At 41.9% G+C, this 26,137-nt stretch overlaps 1 protein-coding gene across 15 annotated transcripts in view; it reads left to right on the forward strand.

Moving 5' to 3' along the window:
• Positions 1 to 26,137, forward strand: part of SYNE1 (spectrin repeat containing nuclear envelope protein 1) — a 603,546-nt gene that overhangs the window by 326,035 nt on the left and 251,374 nt on the right. For 14 of the 15 annotated variants that reach the window (XM_075596504.1, XM_075596505.1, XM_075596506.1 and 11 more), the window contains 9 exons: positions 629 to 793; positions 2,432 to 2,788; positions 5,882 to 6,018; positions 8,999 to 9,176; positions 9,731 to 9,913; positions 11,857 to 12,000; positions 19,531 to 19,686; positions 23,213 to 23,377; positions 24,039 to 24,211. In XM_075596504.1, the coding sequence (XP_075452619.1) occupies positions 629 to 793; positions 2,432 to 2,788; positions 5,882 to 6,018; positions 8,999 to 9,176; positions 9,731 to 9,913; positions 11,857 to 12,000; positions 19,531 to 19,686; positions 23,213 to 23,377; positions 24,039 to 24,211 (1,658 nt within the window). The remainder of the gene's footprint in view (positions 1 to 628; positions 794 to 2,431; positions 2,789 to 5,881; positions 6,019 to 8,998; positions 9,177 to 9,730; positions 9,914 to 11,856; positions 12,001 to 19,530; positions 19,687 to 23,212; positions 23,378 to 24,038; positions 24,212 to 26,137) is intronic. The other variant, XM_075596515.1, reaches the window with a different exon arrangement.

A 26,137-nucleotide genomic window follows, 5' to 3' on the forward strand; every position in this document is an offset into this window, starting at 1 on the left:
ATGTATTTGAGGTATAACACAGAGAGAAGAAGAAAGAGTAAATAGGTTTGGAAACAAACAAAGGTCTGGGACATCATCACAATGGTGAAGAAATAAAAATGGCAGTTGGCCAGGCATATCGCAAAGAAAATTGACAATCGTTGGACAAAGGTGGTACTCAACTCGATTTCAAGAAATAACAAAAGACCAAGATGGACGAAATAAGGATGAAGCTAGGAAATTGTGGGAGCAAATTGGTTGCATCCGCAGATTCTCGAAGATCATTGGGGAGGCCTTCATCCAGCAGTGGATCGACAGGAGTTACAGAAGATGGGATGCTTTATAAATATTTAATTCTGTTTAATGTTTAAATCTTTTCTTAAATAATTTCTATGTAGGTGGCTGCACAACTTACATATTTTCATATAACTGATTACAAAGCTTACTAAGACAATACAGTTGTTAGTATTATATCTAATATGAATTCTAGATGTAATAAGAACTCAGATCTGATGTCTGCTGTAAATAAACATGCAGTGTTATATATTAATAGTGTGTATATGTATATATGTACACGTTTTGCTACTTGTATATGTTATTTATGCAAACACTGCTCATTAACTCTGTATTATACCTATTGTATCTAAAGGAGAAGATGAGGAAGGTAGAGGATATTGTCAAGGATCACCTCATGTACCTTGATGCTGTTCACGAGTTCACAGACTGGCTGCACTCTGCAAAAGAAGAACTTCACCGCTGGTCTGATGCATCAGGGGATGCATCTGCCATACAGAAAAAACTGACCAAAACCAAGGTTAGGATGCGCAGATAACGTGGCTGAAAATGGTATAACTACCATCCTTTAGTGTCATCTAGGAAAATCACCAGAGTTATCCGTAATAAGATTTAGGGAATATATTAAGCTATTGTCTGCAATAATAAATCTGCTGTGGCTGATTGATGTGTCACAATAACCCCATTGCTTGTGGATAGGATTTCATGTACGCTTTCAGAAAAGGGCTCCAGTCTGTAATGAGACAGCTTTAGATGGGAGAAGCAGTTCTGTAGCAATACTCATCATCAGTATGCACTATGACTATAGCATGTCTATCATTTGTAATGGGAAGATTGCCCCCAAAGTAAGTTAAAAGCAGAATAGACCTATACTATAAAGTAGCATTTTGCCATCAAATTGTCAAATCTCACAATTACATAAATTAGAAGTAGAGTGTTGTAAACTAGGAGCACAGTAATGGATCTTAGATCTACCGTTACAAATTAAAACAGTGGTTTCCAACATTTTTTTGATTAAGGAACCCTATGTGAAATTCTGCGGAACTCAAACCCTCTCTTATAGCGCGTCTGAGATCCGATGCATTGTAAGGAACCCCAACCCTCTCTAATAGCATGTCTGAGAGTTAATGCATTGTAAGGAACCCCAACCCTCTCTAATAGCGTGTCTGAGATCAAATGCATTATAAATTATTCTGTGTTTGGTACAATTTTCAAATGAATTGAAAATTATAGGGAACCCTTTAGGGATGCCCAGGGAACCCAATGGGTCATAGGCACCCCTGTTGAAAATCACTGAATTAGAGATTAGAGCAAAACTATCCAAAATGCTATCTCAACATTTGTAACCTTAATCTTCGCTTTGCCAAGCCTCAAAAGGCGGACAATGTCACAAAAATCACACTTTCCACCAAAAATGTACAGTTTTGACAAGACTTTTAAAGGCACCCCCAGAAATAAAGCTTTTATATACCTCACAAAACACTCATCTATATAACGTGCAGAAAATACCTGTAAACACACCTGAGATTCCAGGAAAATATGAACATTTAAATCCTTTGAATATACTTAGCATAGTCAAATTAGATTTCTTCCTAGGAATCTTTACATTTATTTCTCCACATGTTGCATAGATGAGTATTTTGTGAGGAATATAAGTCAATGGGTATTAAATAGGATTACTTTCTTACACAACCATTAATTAATACTTGGCTTGCGGATCACAATAAGCAATACTGTATATATTCATATTGCAATGCAGCTAATAAAATTAAGTAATGTTATTCTTCCTCTACTGTTTTTAACAGTTGTTCCATGACTTGCGATATATTGACCTGAATATCTACTGTATTTTGTTTTAACTGAATAAGTAGAACTTAAATGTAGGTTCAAACTCTTCAATGACTACTGTATTGTGACAGAAGTGGTTAACATTTCTCTTACTAATGATCATTTGGACATCAGAGACTCATAAGAAATTGGATTTCTTGTACCGATAACCGGCAAAACATTTCTTTTTACTGTGTAAGACTATAATAATAAAAGGCTGGTCTATAGTCCAGTTGTGAAACATTCTCCCTTTACAGATTTGTAAGCATTCAGTTCTGTTCCAAGACTGAAAACAACTTTGGTTACTATAGCAATGAATGTTCCATTACAGGAGCTGATGGATTCCAGACAGATCGGAGCTGAACGCCTAAACAGAATTGAGACGCTGGCTCCAACAGTAAAGCAGAACACAACTGATAGTGGGTGCGAGCAAATAGACACAGAGATCCAGGGCCTTCAGGCAGACTGGAAGCAGTGGCAGGAGGGTGTAAGCCAAAGCCAGAGCAGCTTGGAGAGTCTTTTGAGCCAAATGGCCATCTCGGAGCAAGAATTTACCACCCAGGTCTCTCAACTGGAAGGTGCTCTGCAAGACTTCAGCATGTTTCTAGAAAAATGGGCACAGAAGCTGATGCAAGGGGAAGGCAAGAATACGGACAAAGAAATAGTGGAATATTGGCACCGACAGAAGGTGAGCTTAGAACTGATTTCTGATTACCCATAATGTGACTAATGAGTAACTTTAGTGTTTGTTTTATTCAGAAGCTATACTTTCAACAATACGAGTACACCTAATAAAAGCTCTTTTAAGATGGACATCAGGAGCCGATAGTGAAAAAGGGACTGTGCTTAATGTGTTAACCACATTTATTCTGTATTTTGTCTACTCGAAGTTTGTTATGTATTGTTTTGTTTCTCCTCTTACAAGCACTAAAGTTGTTAAACTGCGTAAGCTGAATTTCATATTGAAGTAGTTATTGCACAATAATATGGGATTTCCCTGATCTATTACCTACTTTTGTTTGACTGTTTCAGCAGACTTGACTGCAGGAAAACTGAGGCCCTCATACAGTATTTGACCATTTAATACTACACTAGAATGTTTTATTTGTTCTGTTATCCAAGAAAACAATAGAATGGTTCCAGCAACAGTGCAACGCTGCACATAGTAAACAAAAGGGTGGAAATTAAATACTTTAAAAAGGTACACCCTACGGTTCTCTATTTTCAGGCCCCAATCCAAGTTACTAATATGTACTGGATTTGCCATCAAATGAATCAACCATGCATGTAAAATCAACGCCACAGTTTGGAGTGTTTGTAATTTAAGATATATGTTATAGGCTTCCAAATGTAAGGTCTGGAAGCATAATTAAGGAGAGTACAGTAAGACATTTCACATAATATACATTATTTACTGCTTTCACTATAAACTTGTTAGGGGTGCCCTCCTAACCAAGGGACAAACTCAGCAGAAGACAGTTATGTTTCATTGATTAGTGTTACAGTATACTGTACACCAGGTTTTCTTTTTTTTTATCACAATTTAAGACTAGTAAAAAGTTTGTGCATTAATATTTCTAGGAAAAGTACTGGAAGACATGTAATCAACTACATTGTAACTCTATAAATTGGGTGAGTGCTGACCCAGCACTTTTGCACAGAATGCTCCAGTGAAGTCAATCAGCCTTTCTGTGCAATTGCTGCTCATCAGGCTGTCGCAGTTTATAGAATATAGGCCTATGTGACCAATGTGAACAAATCTAAATAAAGGGAAATTGTACAAAATACATTATTATGGTTTTGGTCACAGTGGTGCTAAAGCTTTATATACCTACCCAGGACAATAAAGCAATTTCAAATATAGAATAACAGCATAACAAAATAAATAAGACATACATTTTCGTACAGCACAATGTTTTTAAATGTTGTTACAATCCATATACTGCCAAACATAAAAACAGCCAACAATTCTGATTCATATCATATTAATCATGTGCAATGTGTTTTCAACTCCCTAAATAACACACAGGCTAAAATATTGCATAGGTAAAGGATTATGGGTAATGACAGGGAAATGAGTACATTACTCAGCCTCAGTGTTCTGCCTTCTCTGCATTTACTGATTTTTACAGAAGAATTGATTAATATTTTTTTTACCAGAGGAATCATTTTTTTTCACTAATTTACCCTTGTTTTGTGTTAAAAAACTCTAACACATTACGTGATTGTTGCAATTGCCCTGCAGATCTGATTGAAGCATTTCCTACAGTAAAAAGTATAAAATGCTCCGAATAAAGTCTTTCCTGTAGTAAAAAAGGGTTAAACACACTGAACAGGACAGTAAAGTTAATATGCGCTATGATTGGCTCGCGTAAGTCACAAGATATTCGTTGCTTCCTGTTCTGCTCTAGGTCGCGCTTATAGTGCCGGCGATGCGACGTCGCCTGAAAACAAATGCATTGCCGCTGCCACCGCATGCGCTTATAGTAAAAACAGAAAACTGGTAGCCGGCAAAATGTGATTTTTCAAGGGCTGTCGCCTCATGTGACGGCCCTTGAACCAACCAAATGCCCGGAAACCCGCGACGACAACGCCCAGCGAAATATAACTTTCGCCTGTGGCGACGGGTGACATCACCCGTCGTGTCTCCATCGCCATCGACGGCACTATACGCGCGGCCTTAGTGTGATCCAGCTGGAGGTAAAAAGTGTATTTATGACATGTACATTTTTGAGAGTTATTTCTCAATTTTTTTTTCCTTTTACTTGATTTCATCCTGCCTTTATTTTTATTTTTTTTAAAAAGAGAAAAATATTCCCCAAATTATTTTAAATAATAAAAACTGAAAAATGCTCAACACTAATTATACAGTGCCACCTGTTATTGTACAAATCTTGCAACTACTTTCTTATTAGGATTTTTTTTTAATGTCTGTTAAGTTACATCAGTCAATTTGATCCCTTTTCAGGGACACTTTAAAGGAATTACACAGGCCGGCACAAGGATTTATAGAGAGAGTATGATCATCCATATGTATCTGTTATAGCTTACTCCATATCTTTTGTGATGCAGTAAGTCAGACAGATAATTTCTTACATCATAGACAGAGATCTTGTACCTTATTAATAATAATAATAATAAAAATAATAACAACAATAATCACTACTATCTATTAGGGTTGCCAGGTGTTCAGTATTGAACCAGACTGTCCAGTATATGGACACTCTGTCCAGTAAAAAAATTGCGGTAATACTGCACATCTATGTGTATACCGGTATTACCTCTCTGGACATGCTTGGGGGGCGCAGGATTCTATAAGCAGGGCTGTTGCTAGAGGGCTGGGCAGCTTCCTCCATCCTGAATTTCTGCTGCTGGGTAATGCAGCCAACCAGGAGGAAATGTCAGGAGCCTGGGGGTGGGGCCAAGGAGAGGAGGAAACGGCATGGAGCAATGAGAGGTGAATGTGGTGTACTGTATGTGTTTGTGTTTTGTGTGCGTTGCACCTTTCGCCATTGTGTCCAGTCTTTTTGGAGACGGCGCCTTGCATCCCTGGTATCCACAGCCTCTTCTCTGTTTGAGAACTTTGATTACAAACAGTTTGTAACTGACTTTGTCCATCTACATGTTCTTATTATTTTCCACCCCACATTTGACCTCATTTGCAAATGATTCAGTAACAAGTTTAGTGAGCTCTGCAGGTATGTTCATTTAATAGCTCGTATGTAATGACCATAATATCTCATGTGCCTTCAAAACATAACACATGTTGTTGTACTTACAGGAGGCTCTCAGTGCTCTCACTGAAGCTGAACATGTTACAGATGACTTAAAGACCCAACTGAACGACCTCTGCAGATTTTCCAAGGATTTGAGTGTCTATTCTGTGAAAGTGTCTGCCTTAATTAAGGAATACAACAGGTGCAATATAATGCTGAAATGCTGCTTATTTGTTATTTCTACTCCCAACATTTTATTTAGATAGCCTTATTATCCTGCTGTCTTGCTTGATTGGTGCTTTAAAATAAAAATTATAATAATTAAACACCACGATTAGAAATGGGCGAACCAGTCTAAATCCGTTTCCTGGAATTTCCCGTCTTCCCCACCAAAAACCGTCTGCGGATTGGGCACTAAAAAAAATCAGATTAATCCAGATCTGCTATTTTATACAATCCAGATGGATTCTTAAAACTTCAATCCACAGATTCCGCAATCCGACGCCGTAATGTTAAAAAATCCACACACGGATCAATCTCCCGAGAGAGAGGGATATTCCCCCCCTCGCACCGTGGATTAATCTGTGACCGGATTTTAACAATCCGGCCACGGCTTTCGGATTGCTCTCAAAAAATAAAATATCCGAAACGGCGGATTTGCCCTTTTGAGACTGATCCACGGAGGTCCGCCAACCAAGGGAACTAGCCTACTCGAGGCGGATCCAAATCAATTTGCCCATATCGTACCACATTATAGATGCAACCAGAGTTAATACACATGGCTACTCTAGCCAACTCACCTTTTTCCTGTGCAAGGTACTCAATGAGTTAATATTAACTCCTTACTCAATTCCAATCATATTTGCTGCCACCACCAAAGAAATATCAGATATGAAATTTGCATAGTCTTAGGTCCCTGTTTATTATAGAAAGACTACTGTATGCACTTAACACACAAAAATCTGTTGTAGCATAATGTGTCTGAAAATGTAAATACTTTCTACCAAGCATGCAACAGTTCATTCAGAGCCCAAAGCATTACATATTAAATGTTTATTTTAATATATATATATATAAATACAGTTCTTAGGTCACAGAAAAATATTATTACAAGAACATACAGTTACAATAAATGCATAACAGTTTCTTAAAATAGAAGGATAAAACAAACAGAAATCCCTATACAGTATGTTACCATAAGTCCTGTCCCAGAGAGATCACTGGAGCAGAAGAGAATTCACGTGTTCTGATCCCAAAACACAACTCTGTTGAATTCTGATTTTCATATGACCTTTGTGAGTCATTTGTACTATTTATTTCCCATTGAAACAACATAATGCCACTGTTGTAAATCAGGTGTGACTGACATTTGTGACATAAGGAGAAAAAAAAAGCCTTTCTTGACGTTTAAATTTGACTGAATATAGAATCACTTATAACTTAATTTCCTGAATACGTAGACATATGCTATCTTCACAGTTGCGTCTATGCTCTAAATATGCACGCCTGCATCTAAAATGTAACAGCCCAATGTCTATTTTCACAGGAGAAACAGTTATCTGTCTTTAGCACCCCTTAATCATGAAGGGTGCGGTATGATTTGATTCGTCTTATTGCAACTATGCCAAATATGTTGTTATGTTATTATTCAGGGTAGTTGTCATAACATGATACCCGTATTTTTAATAAAGTCCTCCAACTAAGTGGTGACCTGTTTGTCACCTCTCTCTGTGAGGCACAGGGTGTATCTCAAGAATGGTAGTTTTCTTTGAGCCTGACCGCTCAGGATCTGGCTATTGTCCCAAGCCTCTAAACTACACATATTTCAATTATAGTGGGCCATCAGTGACACCCCACCCCCCCCTAATAATCCATCTTTGTAGATCAGCACAAACACAGGAAGCGTCTTGACCTGTCATACACACAATTCTTTGTATTTTTAACACAATTAGTAACCAACGTTAACTATTGAAGTACAAGATTGATTAAAAAACTTCATATCCCCCGCCATTTTTATTACCTAAACCTAGACAAATCATATGCACTTGTATTTCAGCAGAACTACAATTCTATCCTTATTTTATTGTTTTATTTACCTCACATATTACAGAAATGTATGTCCGAATGCTAAAAAAAAAATAGCATTTAAAAAAAGATAGAATTGTAAAGTGAATTTGAACTTGCATAATTCCTGTGTTCGATGTCAGAAATGTATAGATCATTATGTTCACCACCCTCAAAGCTACCAGAACATCTAAGCATGTTATTTGTAAAGATTTGATTCAATAGTATAAAGTACTGGTAACTGTGACAAACACAAAGCTGTATAACTAAAAATGTGCTCCCTGAATTCAGAATGGCATATACTGTAAACATTATAAAATATGATATTTTATTCATGCAAATATTTTGTAAAACTAGACTTAATTAGTCTCTTGTATTGGTGGTCCTCACTTATCTCCAAAGTTGTAAAACTATTTTAGACCGCCCCATGGGCTCCGCCTGCAGCAGCTGTCATATTAACTATCCATGGGGATGAACACTACACCACATACAGATTGTGAAATTTTGTGGGGGCGGGGAAACCCCACCCAAGATTACAAAAGGGGAACTCCCTCATTCGAATTCCTGGTGAAGATAACGCTCCAAACTACCCAGGGTGTGGGAAACCACCCCAATGTTAGTGCATCCCCCACAGTTGCTGCTATAAATTGAGATTTATAAGCTATAGGAGAAACAAATCCGATGTCAGCGAATAGTGTCTTTTTACAGACTCCCTGACCCGCTATTTAAAGTCTAGTAGTGTACTCCCATGAGGTTTAAAAATGAGACATCCCTCTATAACCTTTTCAGTATTTTGAGAGATGCCGTAGAGAGGACCCCCCATCCTATGACGTAACTGTTATTCTGCACCACAGTATGACTTTTATGTTAGTAACTTTTAGGTCATGCAGCCTTTGGGGGTTTAATAGCATACTACAGAGTTCCACTAAATTGAAATAACAAATTGATAGTTAAAGGCCTAATTCAGAACAGCTCAATAACAAATTATACAATTTGCCTTGTATTAAATCATCCACCTGGGTTGAGGTTTCCTTGGAGAGGGCATTTGGGTTGATTAGACAGAATTCAATTTATATTTGGTTCTACATTTTCACTATTCATTTCTTTCCTCCACTAAGCCTTTGTCTGCAAGCATCCAAGGGCTGCCAGAATAAAGAGCAAGTCCTGCAACAAAGATTTCGAACAGCTTTCCGAGACTTCCAGCAGTGGCTTGTACAGGCAAAAGTTGCGACTTCTAAGTGTTTTGACATTCCTCAAAGTATTTCTGAAGCATCAACCAGTCTGCAGAAAATACAGGTAAGAGAGCATTTACTGTCTGGATGGGGCTTTTGTTCTGGTTTATAGCACTTTTTTGTGACAATAATAAAGGAAACAGCCTTTATGTTCAGCAACAACACAATCGCCTTTCAGTGTTGCTATTTTTAAAGAAGGACAAGAAATTGTTGGTTTGTAATTCATATTTGGTTTAGACAAGTGGTTTTCAAATCCCTCCTCATGGTCAGCAGACTACACCAGGTATTAGGAGTAACCAATGCACTTGCACACAGATGGATCACACCTAATGTGCATGTGAGTAGAATGTTGGATAATTACTTCAGAAGCCTGGTCTAGCTCAGGGCCAGAAGGAAAGGTTTGAGATACACTTGTTAGAACACACCATGGGAGACATCTGTACTAGTAACACATTTTTTTTAAAGATCGGTGCAACAAAACAGCAGTTATTGAAACTTGTAAAAGTATAAATCTCAAAGTCACAAATATACAGTAGAACAAAATACATTTGAAAAGGAGGTTGATGTTTTCTTGGGTGTATATAATTTTCACAACTATATTGTTTTTTTTCTGACAAGGAATTCCTTTCTGAAAGTGAAAATGGGCAACAAAAGCTACAAACTGTGACATCCAGAGGTGAACTTTTGTCCAGTATTATGCCTGAAGAGAAAGCTAAAACCATTCAACAGAAGGTCCTTACTACAAAAGATGATTGGAAGGGATTCATCTCATCTCTTCATCAAAAAGAATCATCCTTGGAAGTAATGCTATGTCTTTTAGCAAGTAATATTTTTACAAAAAGGACCATAGGCTCAAACTGATGAGTTCATAATAGCTATCATGGAGTAGGTCCAGAGATTTAGTATCTTCCTTGACCCAGGATTTGCAGTATTAGCTGTTTCATTCAACCAACAAATGTTCTAGAGAGCGCTAATAAATTAGATAAGAAGTTAAAAGTTACATGCCACTGGGTGCTCACTTGCGTGTAACTTCCCAGAATCCATGTTTGCAGCTTAACCATTATGGCCCCGATGCACAAAGCTCTATTAAATCAGGTCAAATAACGTGATGTTACCTAAACAGGTAACCAATGTTATTTTCTCTGAGTTTAACAGGTATCCCCTAAGCTAATTATATGCAAAAAGACTCATAAGAAAAGGCTTAATGCCAGGTTAAGTTAGCGCCACCTTGTGTAGCTTAAGACAGTGTTTTTCAACCAGGGTTCCCCGGGCACCCGAAAAGCAATCCTTGTAATTTTGAGGTCATTTTAAAATTGAACCAAATACAGAAGAATTGACAATGCATCTTATCTCAGATGCGCTGTTAGAGAGGGTTGGGACTCCCCAGAATTCCACATAGGGTTCCTTAACAAAAGAAAGTTTGGAAACCACTGGCTTAAGTTGTCTCGCTTTTCGTCTGTCTTACGTAAGAGGTGACATTAGCTTCATCCAGGCATTGAAATATGGGTTTTGGATATTTTCTCTCTCTCTCTTCCTCTCTCTCTACCCCACCCCCCGCAAATCTCATATTTCAGTGTCTGGAGGGAACTAAAGCCACCTTTCGGTATGACCTAAATAGAGTCATGTTAAATCCCTGCGTTAACCTGAACAGCCTTAAGTGCATATGCGATGTTAGGGGGAACGCCTCTTTTGCGTATCATTGGCATTAACTGGAAACAAAATAAGCGTCCATTATTTAAGGAGTAGCACTAGGTTAACATTAGGTTATTTGATTTAGTGCTTAGGCGTTATAATTAACCTAACATTGATTTAGGTTAACGCTAGGGTAAATAGGCTAACAGAGCTTAGTGCATGTTACCCTATATAACTTGTTACAATGGGGACCTGTGGAAGACATGCACATTTACTCCAGGGTATTCCATCTTTGCTGTACTTTGTATGGCGGAGGGGTTTTCTCACCTTTTTACCCTCCACAACCTGATTATGTCTGGTTTATAAAAAGATGAAAATTCACATTATTAGATTAACTTTAATGTGTCTAGCATCCGTAAAATATACCCACACACCCACACACACACATACACACATAATATGGGTTGAGCCATTGATTTTCATGGGTCCCCACTAATATTAAATAAACCATAAGTAATGCATTGCAGTTAGAGAATGTCAAATGGGATCAGTGAATAATAAATACTGCAATTAATAACCACTATTGTATATTTAAGTTATAGATGTATACTTCTTATATTATACCATACAACTTAAAAACATTTTAAAAACATTAAAAATAGTGTCTCTTAAAGTTATTGAATGGTTTTTAAACCCTTCTTAAGTAAAGTTACAGAGGAGATTATCTTCCTGTAAATTACACTGCAACCTACATTGATTTAGTTTGAATGGAGTGTTCCTCGTCGCCTATTAAAATTATGAAATTAAGCTATGTATAGTAGGCTGTTGTAGTCCTGTGGTACAAAGGATGTAGACTATTGACTGGTCCAACCAGCCAGTGCCATTGCTGCATAATTGTGAAGGAGTTGGGCAAGGTCCCTATATCTGACATAACAGTGACATTTTAATGTGACATTGGACATCTGCTGCCTGTACACGCATAAAGCAAATTATGGATCAAATGGTTTCACTTTAGCCTCTTTACAAAGACAATGATACAACCTTATATATTGTTTTTCATAAAATATTTATTTTTATTTCACTACCTATATCATACTGTATGTCTTACCTAGAACTTGAAGATCCAGATAAAGGACTTTGAAGCCAATGCTGAGCCAGTTCAGGAATGGCTTAGCAGTACAGAAAGAATAGTACAGGACAGCAATAACCGTCTCCACGACCTACTTTCTAAAAGGAAAGAGCAGCAAAAGCTACAGGTAATAGTTTTGTATGAGCTCCATCCAAGATCTTTCATAACAACTACTGTACATTGACCCATTATGCTCCATACTTCATAGCAAACATACTGTAGCTCTTTTTTTTTTAGCTTTGTGATTATAAGATTACCTGTTATGTTTATTATATGTATATATAAAACAGGGGTTCTCAAACTGTTCAGGATCCTGGACCACTTCAGTGTTAATAATTAATCATATTATTTATTTCACTGGACCTATATCTCAGAATCAGTCTTTTGCACAGATATGATAGCAATGTCTCCAATGGATTTGGAAGGGTGTCAGAAATCTATATCTATATTTTTCAAACCGTTGTATGTCCCTGTGTCTAGGGCAATCTGATTGGTCTGTCACTCAGCCTCTGGCCATTCAGATTGCTCCGTGGCCCGACCCCCTCTCATTGGCTTGCTTCTGTGGCCTCGACCGGCCCTCCTCCTCCTCGCACCGCCGCCCGGCCACTCTCTTCTTCTCCCTCTCCCTCCTGTTCTGTCTCCCGCTGAGTCCCCCCGCCCCCCGGGTATCACCCCCACCGTATATTGCCCCCCCCTGCCCCAGGGTGTCACTCCCCCCCAACTGCCCCCTGTGTCGGTCTCCCCTCCCTTTCCCCGGTGCCCCCCTGTCACCTGCGTGTTGCAAGTGTGTTCCGAGCCGTCCAGCGGCCTGGCGGTGCACACACGCTGCGGCTGCTCCCGCTCCTCGGGCGGCTCACTGTCCTCCTGACGCCGACTCGCGCATGCTCCGGGGCGCCATGCGCCCGGCGGACTGCGCTGCATGCTCTGCCCCCCACGCCTGGGACCGCAGCTGCTCCCCCTCCTCGGGTGGCTTACCGTCCTCCCGACGCCGGCTCGCGCACGCTCCGGGTCGCACGGCGGCCTGCGATGCATGCTCCGCCCCCCACGCCCGGGACCGACCGGCGGAGCGCCCGGATTGGAGAGAGGCGCCTCTTCTGGACCGGTGGGAGCTCGGAGAATGGACGGAGGGGGCTTGTGTCCCCCGGTGGGGGGGGGGCGAATCTGCGGCATCCTCACTGCAGTTGTTGGTGCCCGAGGACATGTGTCTCACAGTGTGTGTGTGTGTCTCACAGTGTGTGTGTATGTCACTGTGTGTGTGTGTGTGTGTCACTGTGTGTGTGTCACTGTGTGTGTGTGTGTGTGTGTGTGTGTGTGTCTGTCACTGTGTGTGTCCCTGTATGTGATTGTGTCACTGTGTGTGTGACTGTGTGTGTGTGTGTATGTGTATGTCTGTCACTGTGTGTGTGTCACTGTGTGTGTGTCACTGTGTGTGTGTCACAGTATGTGTGTGTGTGTGTCACAGTATGTGTGTGTGTGTCACAGTATGTGTGTGTGTCACAGTATGTGTGTGTCACTGTGTGTCACTGTGTGTCACAGTGTGTGTGTCTCACTGTGTGTGTGTGTGTGTCTCACTGTGTGTGTGTGTGCCTCACTGTGTGTGTGTGCGTGTCTCACTGTGTGTGTGTGCGTGTCTCACTTTGTGTGTGTGTGTGCGTGTCTCACTGTGTGTGTGCATGACTCACTGTGTGTGTGTGTGTGTGTGTGTGTGCATGTGTGTCTCGCTGTGTGTGTGCATGTGTGTCTCGCTGTGTGTGTGTGTCTCGCTGTGTGTGTGTCTCGCTGTGTGTGTGTCTCACTGTGTGTGTGTCTCGCTGTGTGTGTGTCTCACTGTGTGCTGCGCAGGGGGGGGGGGGAACAGAGCTGCTCGGGGGGGGGGAACGGCCGAAGCTGTGTAGGGACACACACACGCCCGGAGCTGTGTAGGGGGGGGGAATGCCCGGCGCTGCGCAGGGGGGGGGGAGAACTGGAGCTGCGCATGGGGGGGGGGGCGGAGAGGGACGTGGAGAGAGGAGGGAGCTGGAGGTTTTGGTCCCGGGCAGCGCTGGGTCTCTCAGCTAGTAACAAATAAAACGTTGTTGGGGAGCAGCAGGGGCCCAATGAAAACAGTTGGAGAACCACTGTTCTAAATCATTTGTCTTCTTTCATTTCTGTGCATAAGGGACCTCGTCTTCAGCTCATGCATGTGCTTGCTTTATTTTAAAACCATGCCACTTGCTCTGCAACTTTTGAGTTAAGTTAATAAATGCTGTATGTACTGTATGTTGGACTGCATTTACACTTCTGAAATGATAAGAAGTTATATCTGTGGCGCTCAACACTGTAATGATCAAAGCAATTCTAATAGATATTATAAAATATATATTATAAAATATACAACCAGAGCCACGGAAATCGCCCGTCCGATTGGATGCTCCACGTGATAAGGGTAAACATGTAAATATACAAAGAAATCAAATCATAGCATAATACTGTAAAACATACACATACATAAACAAACAACACTTAACAAACGCTGAGAACAACAGGTAACTACTCACAATAGCATTTAATATGGCATATCATTAATATCATAAAATACACTTATTACACATAAAATAGTACATAAAAACATATATTAGGTTCAGGCAAGATTCTCCAACTCGGGTGGGGGTACCTGCTTACCGAAAACAGGATGTAATCAGGCAATGGATAATTCAAAGAGTATCCCCTCTTATGGATAGCTGCTGTTGCTGCTGCTGCTGCTGCTGCTGCTGCTGCTGCTGTTGTTAACACCTGGGCAGGGACAGGTTTTTCCAGCTAGCTGCGTCTGCCTCAGTCCTCTCCCAGCACTGCAGAAGCTCCAGGACCACACACAGAGATACTTCCTGGTCTGCCCGCACCACGTGCACCAAACACAGCAATGCTGAAATGTTGGATATTCCTACGCCAGCATGTGCTTTCCCACAGCTCACAGCTCACAGCTCACAGCTCCCAGCTTCGGAAGGGTACAGCACTCACACCCGAGTAGTGGGGCCCTCACAGAACCACCCTACGCGTTTCGAAAGTCTTGCTTTCTTCCTCAGGGGTTAAAAGTTTTACTTTTACTTTTAACCCCTGAGGAAGAAAGCAAGACTTTCGAAACGCGTAGGGTGGTTCTGTGAGGGCCCCACTACTCGGGTGTGAGTGCTGTACCCTTCCGAAGCTGGGAGCTGTGAGCTGTGAGCTGTGGGAAAGCACATGCTGGCGTAGGAATATCCAACATTTCAGCATTGCTGTGTTTGGTGCACGTGGTGCGGGCAGACCAGGAAGTATCTCTGTGTGTGGTCCTGGAGCTTCTGCAGTGCTGGGAGAGGACTGAGGCAGACGCAGCTAGCTGGAAAAACCTGTCCCTGCCCAGGTGTTAACAACAGCAGCAGCAGCAGCAGCAGCAACAGCAGCTATCCATAAGAGGGGATACTCTTTGAATTATCCATTGCCTGATTACATCCTGTTTTCGGTAAGCAGGTACCCCCACCCGAGTTGGAGAATCTTGCCTGAACCTAATATATGTTTTTATGTACTATTTTACGTGTAATAAGTGTATTTTATGATATTAATGATATGCCATATTAAATGCTATTGTGAGTAGTTACCTGTTGTTCTCAGCGTTTGTTAAGTGTTGTTTGTTTATGTATGTGTATGTTTTACAGTATTATGCTATGATTTGATTTCTTTGTATATTTACATGTTTACCCTTACCACGTGGAGCATCCAATCGGACGGGCGATTTCCGTGGCTCTGGTTGTATATTTTATAATATATATTTTATAATATCTATTAGAATTGCTTTGATCATTACAGTGTTGAGCGCCACTGATATAACTTCTTTTCCACTTCTATAGCCTGACTAGGGGTCAGGGTTATATCACTGGCTGCCAGCTCACTGTGGGATATAGCGCTACCTATTTGTTTTTTTTTTACTTCTGAAATGATGATACTCTTCTCAGAACTTAAAGGGAGTCTTGGAAATAGGATTGGATGCAATACAAATATTTTCAGTCAAACCCAAAGGAGAATCATAAGGGAATACAAGCCATTAGCAGTCAGACCAAGGGGTGTATTCATAAATCACAGTTTGTGGTGTTAAAAATAGGGAGTTCTCACCATATTAAATGAGAATTGTATATGTAAATATGGCTCCACTAAAAGGGACTCTGTATTGATTGCTCAATAATGAAGTAATTTGAATTGTGTATATGTATATCTTAATATTAAATTAGATTATATATATATATATATTTTAATATTAGAATGCTATATGAAGAAATATTTGGAGTGGGGAGGGGAGAGAGAGAGACAGACAGAGACAGAGACTCTCGCTTAATTACTCTCCCCTCCCTTTATTGTATTGTATTGTATGTCTTTATTTATATAGCGCCATTAGTGTACATAGCGCTTCACAGCAGTAAACATGTGGTAATCAAAAAAATAACAGATAATATAAATTACAGATCATGGGAATAAGTGCTTTAGACATAAACGTAACATTAAGGAAGAGGAGTCCCTGCCCCGAGAAGCTTACAGTCTAATTGGTAGGTAGGGAGAACGTACAGAGAGGGAGTTCTGGTAAGTGCGTCTGCAGGGGGCCAAGCTTTATGTATCATGTGTTCAGAATATTCACAGTGCTATTCATATGCTTCTTTAAGCAAGTGTGTCTTAAGGTGGGTCTTACAGGTGGATAGAGAGGGTGCAAGTCGGGTACTGAGGGGAAGGGCATTCCAGAGGTGTGGGGCAGTCAGTGAAAAAGTTTTAAGGCGGGAGAGGGCTTTAGATATAAAGGGGGTAGAAAGAAGACATCCTTGAGCAGAACGCAAGAGTCGGGATGGTGCATAGCGAGAAATTAGGGCTGAGATGTAAGGCGGGGCAGAAGAGTGTAAAGCTTTAAAAGTGAGGAGAAGAATGGAGTGTGAGATGCAGGATTTGATCGGAAGCCAGGAGAGGGATTTCATGAGGGGAGATGCTGAGACAGATCTAGGAAAGAGTAGAGTGATTCTGGCAGCTGCATTTAGGATAGATGGTAGGGGAGACAGATGAGAGGCAGGAAGGCCGGACAGAAGGAGGTTACAGTAATCAAGACGGGAGAGAATGAGGGCCTGAGTCAGAGTTTTAGCAGTCGAGCAACAGAGGAAAGGGCGTATCTTTGTTATATTGCGGAGGAAAAAGCGACAAGTTTTAGAAATGTTTTGAATGTGAGGGGCGAATGTGAGAGAAGAGTCGAGTGTGACCCCTAGGTAGCGTGCTTGGGCTACTGGGTGAATGATCGTAGTTCCAACAGTAATTTGGAAGGAGGTAGTTGGGCCAGGTTTGGGAGGAAGTATGAGGAGCTCTGTTTTAGCCATGTTGAGTTTAAGGCAGCGGAGGGCCATCCAGGATGATATAGCAGAGAGACATTCAGAAACTTTGGTTTGTACAGCAGGTGTAAGGTCGGGTGTTGAAAAGTATATTTGTATGTCGTCAGCATAGAGGTGATATTTAAACCCAAAAGATGTTATTAGGTCACCTAGAGAGAGTGTGTACAGAGAAAAGAGAAGAGGTCCCAGGACAGAGCCCTGGTGTACCCCCACAGAAAGATCAATAGAGGAGGAGGAGGTGTTAGCAGAAGAGACACTGAAAGTATGATGGGAGAGTTAGGATGAGATCCAGGTTAGAGCTTTGTTCCGAATACCAAAAGTATGGAGAATATGAAGGAGAAGAGGGTGGTCTACGGTGTCAAATGCTGCAGAGAGGTCGAGTAATATGAGCAGAGTGTAATGACCTCTGTCTTTGGCAGCATGGAGGTCGTCAGTTATTTTAGTGAGGGCTGTTTCCGTGGAGTGAACAGTGCGGAAGCCAGATTGTAGAGGGTCTAGGAGAGAATAGGTGTTGAGAAAATGGAGCAAGCGAGAGAATACAAGACGTTCAAGGAGTTTAGAGGCAAAAGGCAGGAGGGAGACAGGTCGATAGTTAGAAAGACAGGTAGGGTCAAGCTTGCTGTTTTTGAGTAATGGTATGACTGTTGCATATTTGAAGAAGGATGGAAAGGTTCCAGAGCAGAGGGAGGAGTTAAAAATGTGTGTGAGCGTAGGGATTATAGTAGGAGCAAGAGGTTTTAGGTGATGGGAGGGAATGGGGTCAAGAGGACAAGTGGTAGAGGGAGTGTTATGTAACACCAACACTACTTAACCTACTCAATTCATGACAAAAACAAATGGTGCCATATCGGACACACAGTCTATTCTATGAAAAGAAATCCTTGCAAGGACTAATGTAGTAGTAAAGTTAGCGGCTTGTGGTAAACCATTCCTCAGAAAATGATAAAGTATTGTAGCACCTGTTCCCCCCTCCCACAGGAGATTTGGACACTACGTGGGTGTTTCTCTGGTGCTGTTAGCTCGCCTGGGTGTTACAGAAGGCCTGAGGGCTCCGCTGGTGTTGTGTGGGAGCAGCAAAAGGGCAGGGTTTTCCTCCTTAGGGTGCAGTGCCTCCATCCCATGAGGATCCTGGCAAGCAGGATGGTCCCCATAGGTAACTCTTCCTCCTCCAAAGACTACATATCATCATTGGTATAACGGAGTCTTTATTCTGTGCAGAGCATGGCATCCTCCATAATCCCTGGAGCAGATATCTAGAGCTTGAGGCCCCAAGCATCCCTTCTAAACTCCCTCACCCCCTGTTGGGATGAGGGGAACACTACCACTCTTCTGAGGGAGGGAACACACACACCAACCACACCCAATTTGGTGGAGTGTCAGCTTTTATACCTGGGACGAAGGTCTTGTAACCCGCCCCATAACAGGGCAGGTCCAGGTACTGACAGGCATCACACCATATACATGTAATCCAGTCAGTACCCTCCCCAGGTATGACACTCCAGCTGCTGGGTTAGGCCTGCCCCTGGATATGGCAACACAGTAGCCACACAGGCTGCAACTGCAGGCTAGGCCTTGCACAGGAGTTTAACCCCAACACTGCCTGTTCCTATCAGGATTTATAATGTTGAGGCCAGTGGAAGGCTATAGCCAGGAGCACTAGGCTACAGTATTATAACAGAAATCATGAGACACTAAACTTCATTCCGACACATACTGTATAGTGTTATCTCATAACATACAAATACAATATGGACCAACATTTTAGCATATTTCACAAACAGACCTCGTTTGTCATGAAAACTTTATGCAAAAACATTAATAAAACAGGTTAATGTTCATAGTAAAAAGGAGAGAATTTATTAATGTAAAGTCGTTCACTCTCCCTCTCTCTATCCAACAAAACGACTACCTAAATATTTTTTATTATTTTGGACTTGAGTAGTTTTAAACAGTTGAAATTTACATTGCAGACTATGGCCCTTATTCTGGAAGGTGTGCTATAGCAGTAAAATCTCCATTAAAATTATCTGCACTATCACACCTTACAGAATAAGTGCCTATTATTAGAAACACAGTGAGTACCAGAAACAATGGATTCAATCAGAAGTGTAAAGTGTGGTACAATATACAATACTTGGCATCTTTAAGCTGCAGTACAAGTGGCAACTCTGCTCTTAAGCAAATGTAATGTTATGCCATTTGTATGACATGTTTTCAGTGTACGTTGTGTTGCAGTTTTGTTGCATGCTTTTTTTCTCCTCTGCCTCAAATGTGCTTGTGCTCTCTAGTCTATCCTAGAAGAAATAAGCTGTCATGAGCCACAGATCACCAGACTAAAAGAAAAGGCTCAGCAGTTGAGAGAAGGACAGTCCGCCAGCAAAAGCTTTATGCACAGGGTGTCTCAGCTATCCTTTCAATATCTTGCCTTAAACAATCTCACAAAGGTAATGCTCTACTGTTTGTGCTTTCTGCCAGCGTCTTGAAATGTTGTGTGTGAATGTCCCTATTTTAGATAACATAGACATAATGGAGCACAGTGACGTATATTTGTTTCTTGTTTGTATTATTGCCATTAACACGTTTTGATTTACATTCTCAAAGATCAATTCATCAATTTAAGTGGATGTTGTAACATTTGAGTCTTTGGAAAAGGCATGGCAGATTCAAACTTCCCAGAGCCTGTAGCCCAGGCCCGTCAAACTCAGAATAGCTTGGGGGCCAATTCTTAAGTCCAACTGCAAAACTCGGGCCGCACCAGAGCAGCGAAAGGAAAAAAATAAAATAGTCACTATAGCCTACACATTCACTTTTTTTCTTGCACTTTCCATATAAAAAATCTCTTCCCCTATACCCCCTCTCTCTCCCCATCACCTCTCTCTCTCCAGCGGAGCTCTCACCCTCTCCCTAGTGCACCTTTCTATCTGGGGGTTGAAGGGATTATGGGGGGCGGGTGGCCAGAGTATTGTATGGGTTAGAGCAGGGGTGGGCAACCTATTTTTCAATGTAGCCACAGGTGTGGCGAATTAGAAGTGAAAATAGCCACACCATGTAAAAATTGAGGTATTACGTTGCGCATGCGAAAATTTTAAACCACACACTGTTTGAACAAGTTTATAAATTCTCCCACCGCAACCCCCTCAGCCTCTCACCCCCTCCTCCTCTCACCCCCTTCTTCATCCTCCTCTCACGCCACCACCACTACCCTCCTCATCATCATCACCTCACCCCCTCATCACCATCTCATTTAACCCCCATCATCATTATCTCCCCCCAGCACCCTAGATCTCCCCCAGTCCCTTTCAGCAGTCCCCCTCATCATCAAGCACCCCCCCGTCCTATGCGTAGGGCACATAGGGGGGTGCATAACGCGCGGGACGTAGGGCAGGGGAACTGTTGCGGCGGGAGGGGGTAACTCCACAGCAGCAGTGGGGGCAGGGTGGATGCCGATATGGGCAGGCTTGGTGCAGCTATGGGGGAGGGGGGTGGTCTGGGCAGCATGGGAGGGGATGCTGAGGGCAGCATGGGAAGGGATGATGAGGGCAGTGTGAGAGAGGATGATGAGGGCAGTGTGAGAGGGGATGATGAGGGCTGCGTGAGAGGGGATGATGAGGGCAGCGTGAGAGGGGATGATGAGGGCAGCACGAGAGGGTCAGGGCAGCGCGAGAGGGGAGGGTCAGGGCAGCGCGAGAGGGGAGGGTCAGGGCAGCACAAGAGGGGAGGGTCAGGGCAGCACAAGAGGAGAGGGTCAGGGCAGCGTGAGAGGGGAGGGTCAGGGCAGCGTGAAAGTGGAGGGTCAGGGCAGTCTGGGAGGATCTGGGCAGCCTGAGAGGGGGTGGTCTGGGAGCATGAAGGCAGCATGAGTGGGGATCTGGGCAGCAGGAGAGGACATGTTCAGCAAGGGCTGAATGTAAAAACCATTTTAGATCCAGTTATGAGTATTGTCAGGTTGATGCAGTTGCAGAGTATGGGATAAACAGTGGACAGCCAGGATAGGGAAGGTAGGTATTCCCTGATAGAATGGAGGTTAGTAACTCTGCAGCAGCACAGTCCTGGTAGTATACTTGCCTCAGACTCTGCTTAGGTACCTAGAGGTCAGACAGGTAGGGGGGGGGGGGAAGTATCTCTCAGCTCTCCCTGCACTAGTAGCTGGCCGTCCAGGAAAGGAGACACGCTGGTAGGGGATTTCCCCTGCCAACAGCTGAGTGCAAGCAGGGAGAAGCACCGGGTAGGGGATTTCCCCTCCTAACAGCTGAGTGCGAGCAGGGAGAAGACCTGGTAGGGGATTTCCCTGCTTACAGTTGAGTGCGCACAGGGTAGGGGATTTCCCCTCCTAACAGCTGAGTGCTGCACTGGTAGCTGGCCATCAGAGCACAGAGAAGCGCTGGCTCGGGGTTCCCCTAATAACAGCTGAGTGCTTGTGTGGCGGATGGCCAGACTGTCCGCATAGGCGGCAGACTGCATGTCATGAGTGACGTCAGCGGACTGCCCTCACCACCCGGAGGTTTACTAGGTAGCAGGAAAGGGGAGAGGGGGAGGGAGGAGGCTCTATTGCCACAGTTTCACTGTCAATTCGCTACAAGTGGCGAATGGCGACAGGGTTGCCTACCCTGGGGTTAGAGAGACCGATAGGACTGTCGCATGATGAGTGGAGGGGTGGAGGAGCTCCACTTTGAAGCACCCAGTTAGCTGACCCCAGCCAGGCTCCCTTCCTCTGCCGGGATTTTCTCCCTGTCAGCGGCACTGACCAGCATTAAGTGCTTTTCAAGGTATACGCAGCTGATCTAGCTCTGAAAGTCTTTATCAACACTTTGTAAATCCCCTGCCCAGTATACATTGCTTGCTTTTTGGGGGAAAAGCACCTACTTTCGTAGTTTCCTATTCAAAGGAATGGAACTGAGCAAGGGAAATACAGCTTCTAAGCATATTGAAGCATTCATATTTGGTGGTACACAGTCAAAGTTAAGAAAATTCCAGAACTCTGACCCTAATACTTTTATTGTATTAATTTGTGTATTATTGGATTTTATTAGAATATATTTTGAATAAGCTGGAAAGAATATCATATATATATATATATATATATATATATATATATATATATATATATATATATTATTATTACTATTATTGTTTATTTATTAAAGCTCTTCGGGGAAGGGATTTTTCTGATTTTTGCTGCACTTATTGTATTTGTAAAATTCCCTGTACTGTATTCTTTGTGAAGCGCTGACTACACAGTAGTCCAAAGCGAAGAGCGGGCTGAAGTCATTACTTAACATGAAGTTGAATTGTTTCCAGATTGGGATGTTGGCAGGTGCAGTATGCAAACAGCAGCAAATGACAGCACACTGTGTCAGCCCTTTGGCCACCCTTTGGCATTTGGGGTAACACAGATGTAGAATGAAGAGGTTCCGAATTAATTCCCCTGTGCTATGCAAGTCCTGTAGTCCAGAGCAATAAAAATTGCAGGAGCTGATAAAACATATAGTATTGCAAGCAATCCCAGATGTTAACCTTTTAGTACGCTGTTTCTGTGCAGAGGGAAGCAGCTCTTGGAGAACCCTTTCAGACGCCCATCTTTGGGGTGATGTACAGTAGATGTAGACTGAAGAGGTTCTATATATTTATTTATTTATTTTGCTTCTATTTATCTGTTGTGAAGATGAATAAGTCCAAACAATAAAAATATATATTATAGAAAGGGTAATGTTATGTATGGACTTAAATTAATTTGAAAATGCTAAGTCAGATGCCTCCCACCCATAACCCTGCATCTGGTATGCTTTATCATTAAATCATAAATAGTAATATGTCACACAATACACTGTCCTGTAGAATGTATTATGCTTATTGTTTTTAGAGGTACATGTATTCTCCATCAGAGGTGGCCACAGAACTGTTATTGTTAAACTGTGACATGCAGTCTCTATTAAAAAAGGAAGATCTACAATGTACATGTTTTCACTCCAGGAGAAAATGTCAAGAATGGATCGGATTGTGGCAGAACACCAACAGTTTTCTCAAGGACTGAATGAGCTTCAGGACTGGGTAACTGATGCAATTCACATGCTTCAGTCATACTGTCACCCCACTGCCGATAAAAGTGTCTTGGACAGCAGGATGTCTAAGCTGGAGGTAGGCAGACCTGTGCTGTGTGCACAGTTCATTACTTTCCAAAAGTTTAGTGTTATTACTGACCGGGGTTAATAACAAATACTCATACATAGTTTTTTTTTTTTTTCAATAGTTCCACCTGCACAATACGTATTTTTGTTAAACACAATAAATATCCCCTGGAGAGTTCATGATACATAATTAAGCTGTACCGATACTGTTGAATGCATGTAATATGTCACCATAAAATGAAAGCATTTAGTACCATTCAATACTTCACAAAGCACAATAACAAAAATAAAGGAATATCAACATGGCCATTTTCACTAAGCTGTGCTTCTCCACTTACCACCTGGTGCCGGAAGACCCTTTGCAGCCTCAGTTTGATTTGTTTCTGTTTTAGTGCTGTGGACAATTGGTTTAATTCTGTATATTGATGGAGGAATTAGGGATTCCTTATGTCCACCTACACTGATTCTCATCTTTAAAATTCTTTGCTACTTGCCAAGAGGGTAGTGCTATTTGTGTTTGTATACATACCCTTTACAGTCCATTTAAGTGAATGTGCTGTAAGTTGTTTTCCAGCACCAGAAGGTTTTTAAAGGAGTAGCACCGCTGAGTACTTAGGAGCCATCGTCCTTTACATTTATTTCATGACTGAATGACTATATTCGCCTTGTAGACATTGTTGCTGGTGAAGCAGGAGAAGGAAATTCAGATGAAGATGACATTAACTAGAGGTGAATCTGTAGTAAGAAATACATCTCCAGAAGGAGCGCCTGCCATCCAGAATCAGTTACAGGAGCTGAAAGATTCCTGGGCTTCACTTTTGTCGGCCTGTATAAAGTGTAAAAGGTAAATGTGAAAGCTGTGGTATACCACATAAAATGGGTCTCTGTTTCACATAGAGCATGAGTGGGCTGAGTAACCAACATGTAGGCGTTGAGAGAAAATTCAAGGGGTTCTTTTGGGAATCTCAACCTTGTGGCGGAAACACAACAGGGTTCTAGAAATTTGGAAAAGTTAAAGATTGCTCAACTCGCCTTAGAATGAGCAGACATTATTAACATTATTGTTAGAATGCTGACAACACCAGGTTAAGAGAAACCAATGTATATACAGTACATGATTATCACTTAGGCTGCGTCCATAGAAGGACAGTCAGCGCTGAGCCGTGCGGACACTCCGCGATGAGCCCCGTCATCCTCAATGAGGATGTCTTGAGAGGGGGCTTCCGCCAGCGTCCGCAGGCGTGCTGAGGAGCAGGGATTTTCAGCCGACAGCAGAAACTGTTTCTGAGCGCGCTGTCGGCTGAAAACCTCCAATCAGAGCGAAGCAGTGTCAACATTACGCGCCGTGACGTCGGCGCTTCGCGGGCTATTGGCCCAGTGACATCAGTGTCCCGCCTCCCGGTCGCGCACGCTGGCTCGTCTGCTAGTTCATGCAATCGCTCCTGATTGCGCAGACGAGCCTCAGCGTGAGCGCGGAGGAGCGCTGACTGCTAAACTATGGACGCAGCCTTACACTATGATTTTAGGGGCTATGTAAAAAGCTACCACACAAACAAAGAATATGTGCCTCTTTATGCCTGTATACCAAGTTGCCTTAACTGTCTGCAAGAGAAACAAGAAGCATGACATACAAGACATACAAGACATACAAGACATTTTTTTTAAAAATAAATCAGTTCTGTACTATGAGAAAATACTTGTAGCATTTTTAAAAAAAAAAAAGTTGTGTGTTCCGAGCACGCGCCTTTTAATTGAAATTTCTTTGTCTTTTGTCACAGTTTTGTCACAGAAATTGTATTTGTGATAATGATGTTTTTAATTAAAAATCAAAATAATAAGACTAAACAAAGCAAACAATTAACAACCAAAATGGAAAACTTCCTAGATTCAGCTAATCTCCTCACAATTACTCCAGACGATAAAGACAAATTAGCCCAAAATTTCACACTCAAAGAAGTTCTCAGGGTTATTAAAGATCTCAAACCGGCTAAGGCTCCGGGGCCCGATGGCTTCTCGAACTTATACTATAAAACATTCTCTAATATCTTCGCCCCAGTACTATTAAATATGTTCAACTCTATACTAATAGACTCCCAATTTCCCAACAGTATGCTCCAGGCAACCATAACACTAATCCATAAAGATGGAAAAGACCCTACAGACCAATTTCTTTAATAAACTCTGACTTAAAAATATTCTCCAAAATATTAGCTAATAGATTAAATAAAGTTCTCCCATCTCTGGTTCATCCGGACCAGGTGGGATTTATCCCTTGAAGACAAGCTGCGGACAATACCAGATGCATTATTGAGTTGGTGTCATTAGCTACCAAAAATAAAATATCATCGATGGTCCTAAGCCTTGACGCAGAAAAGGCGTTTGACCGAATCGATTGGAAATACATGTCAAAAACATTGCAGGCATTTGGAGTGGAAGGCCCTTTCCTCAGAGCCATCGAGTCTTTATACACTACACCATCGGCAAAAATATACTCCCAAGGTTTCTCCTCTGAGACTTTTCCTATAAAAAATGGAACCAGACAGGGATGTCCCTTATCTCCACTGCTATTCGCCCTCTGTATGGAGCCACTAGCTGCAAACATAAGAAACAACCCAAATGTAACAGGAGTTCAGGTGAAGAGTCAGATATACAAAATCGCACTTTATGCAGATGATGTGATCCTTACAATAACCAAACCTCAAACTTCACTTCCAAATTTATACTCCACTCTGTCTTCTTTTAAGGATATCTCAGGTTTCAAAATCAATAG

The sequence above is a fragment of the Ascaphus truei genome, chromosome 4 (assembly GCF_040206685.1).
Source record: "Ascaphus truei isolate aAscTru1 chromosome 4, aAscTru1.hap1, whole genome shotgun sequence".
Classification (NCBI taxonomy): Eukaryota; Metazoa; Chordata; class Amphibia; order Anura; family Ascaphidae; genus Ascaphus; species Ascaphus truei.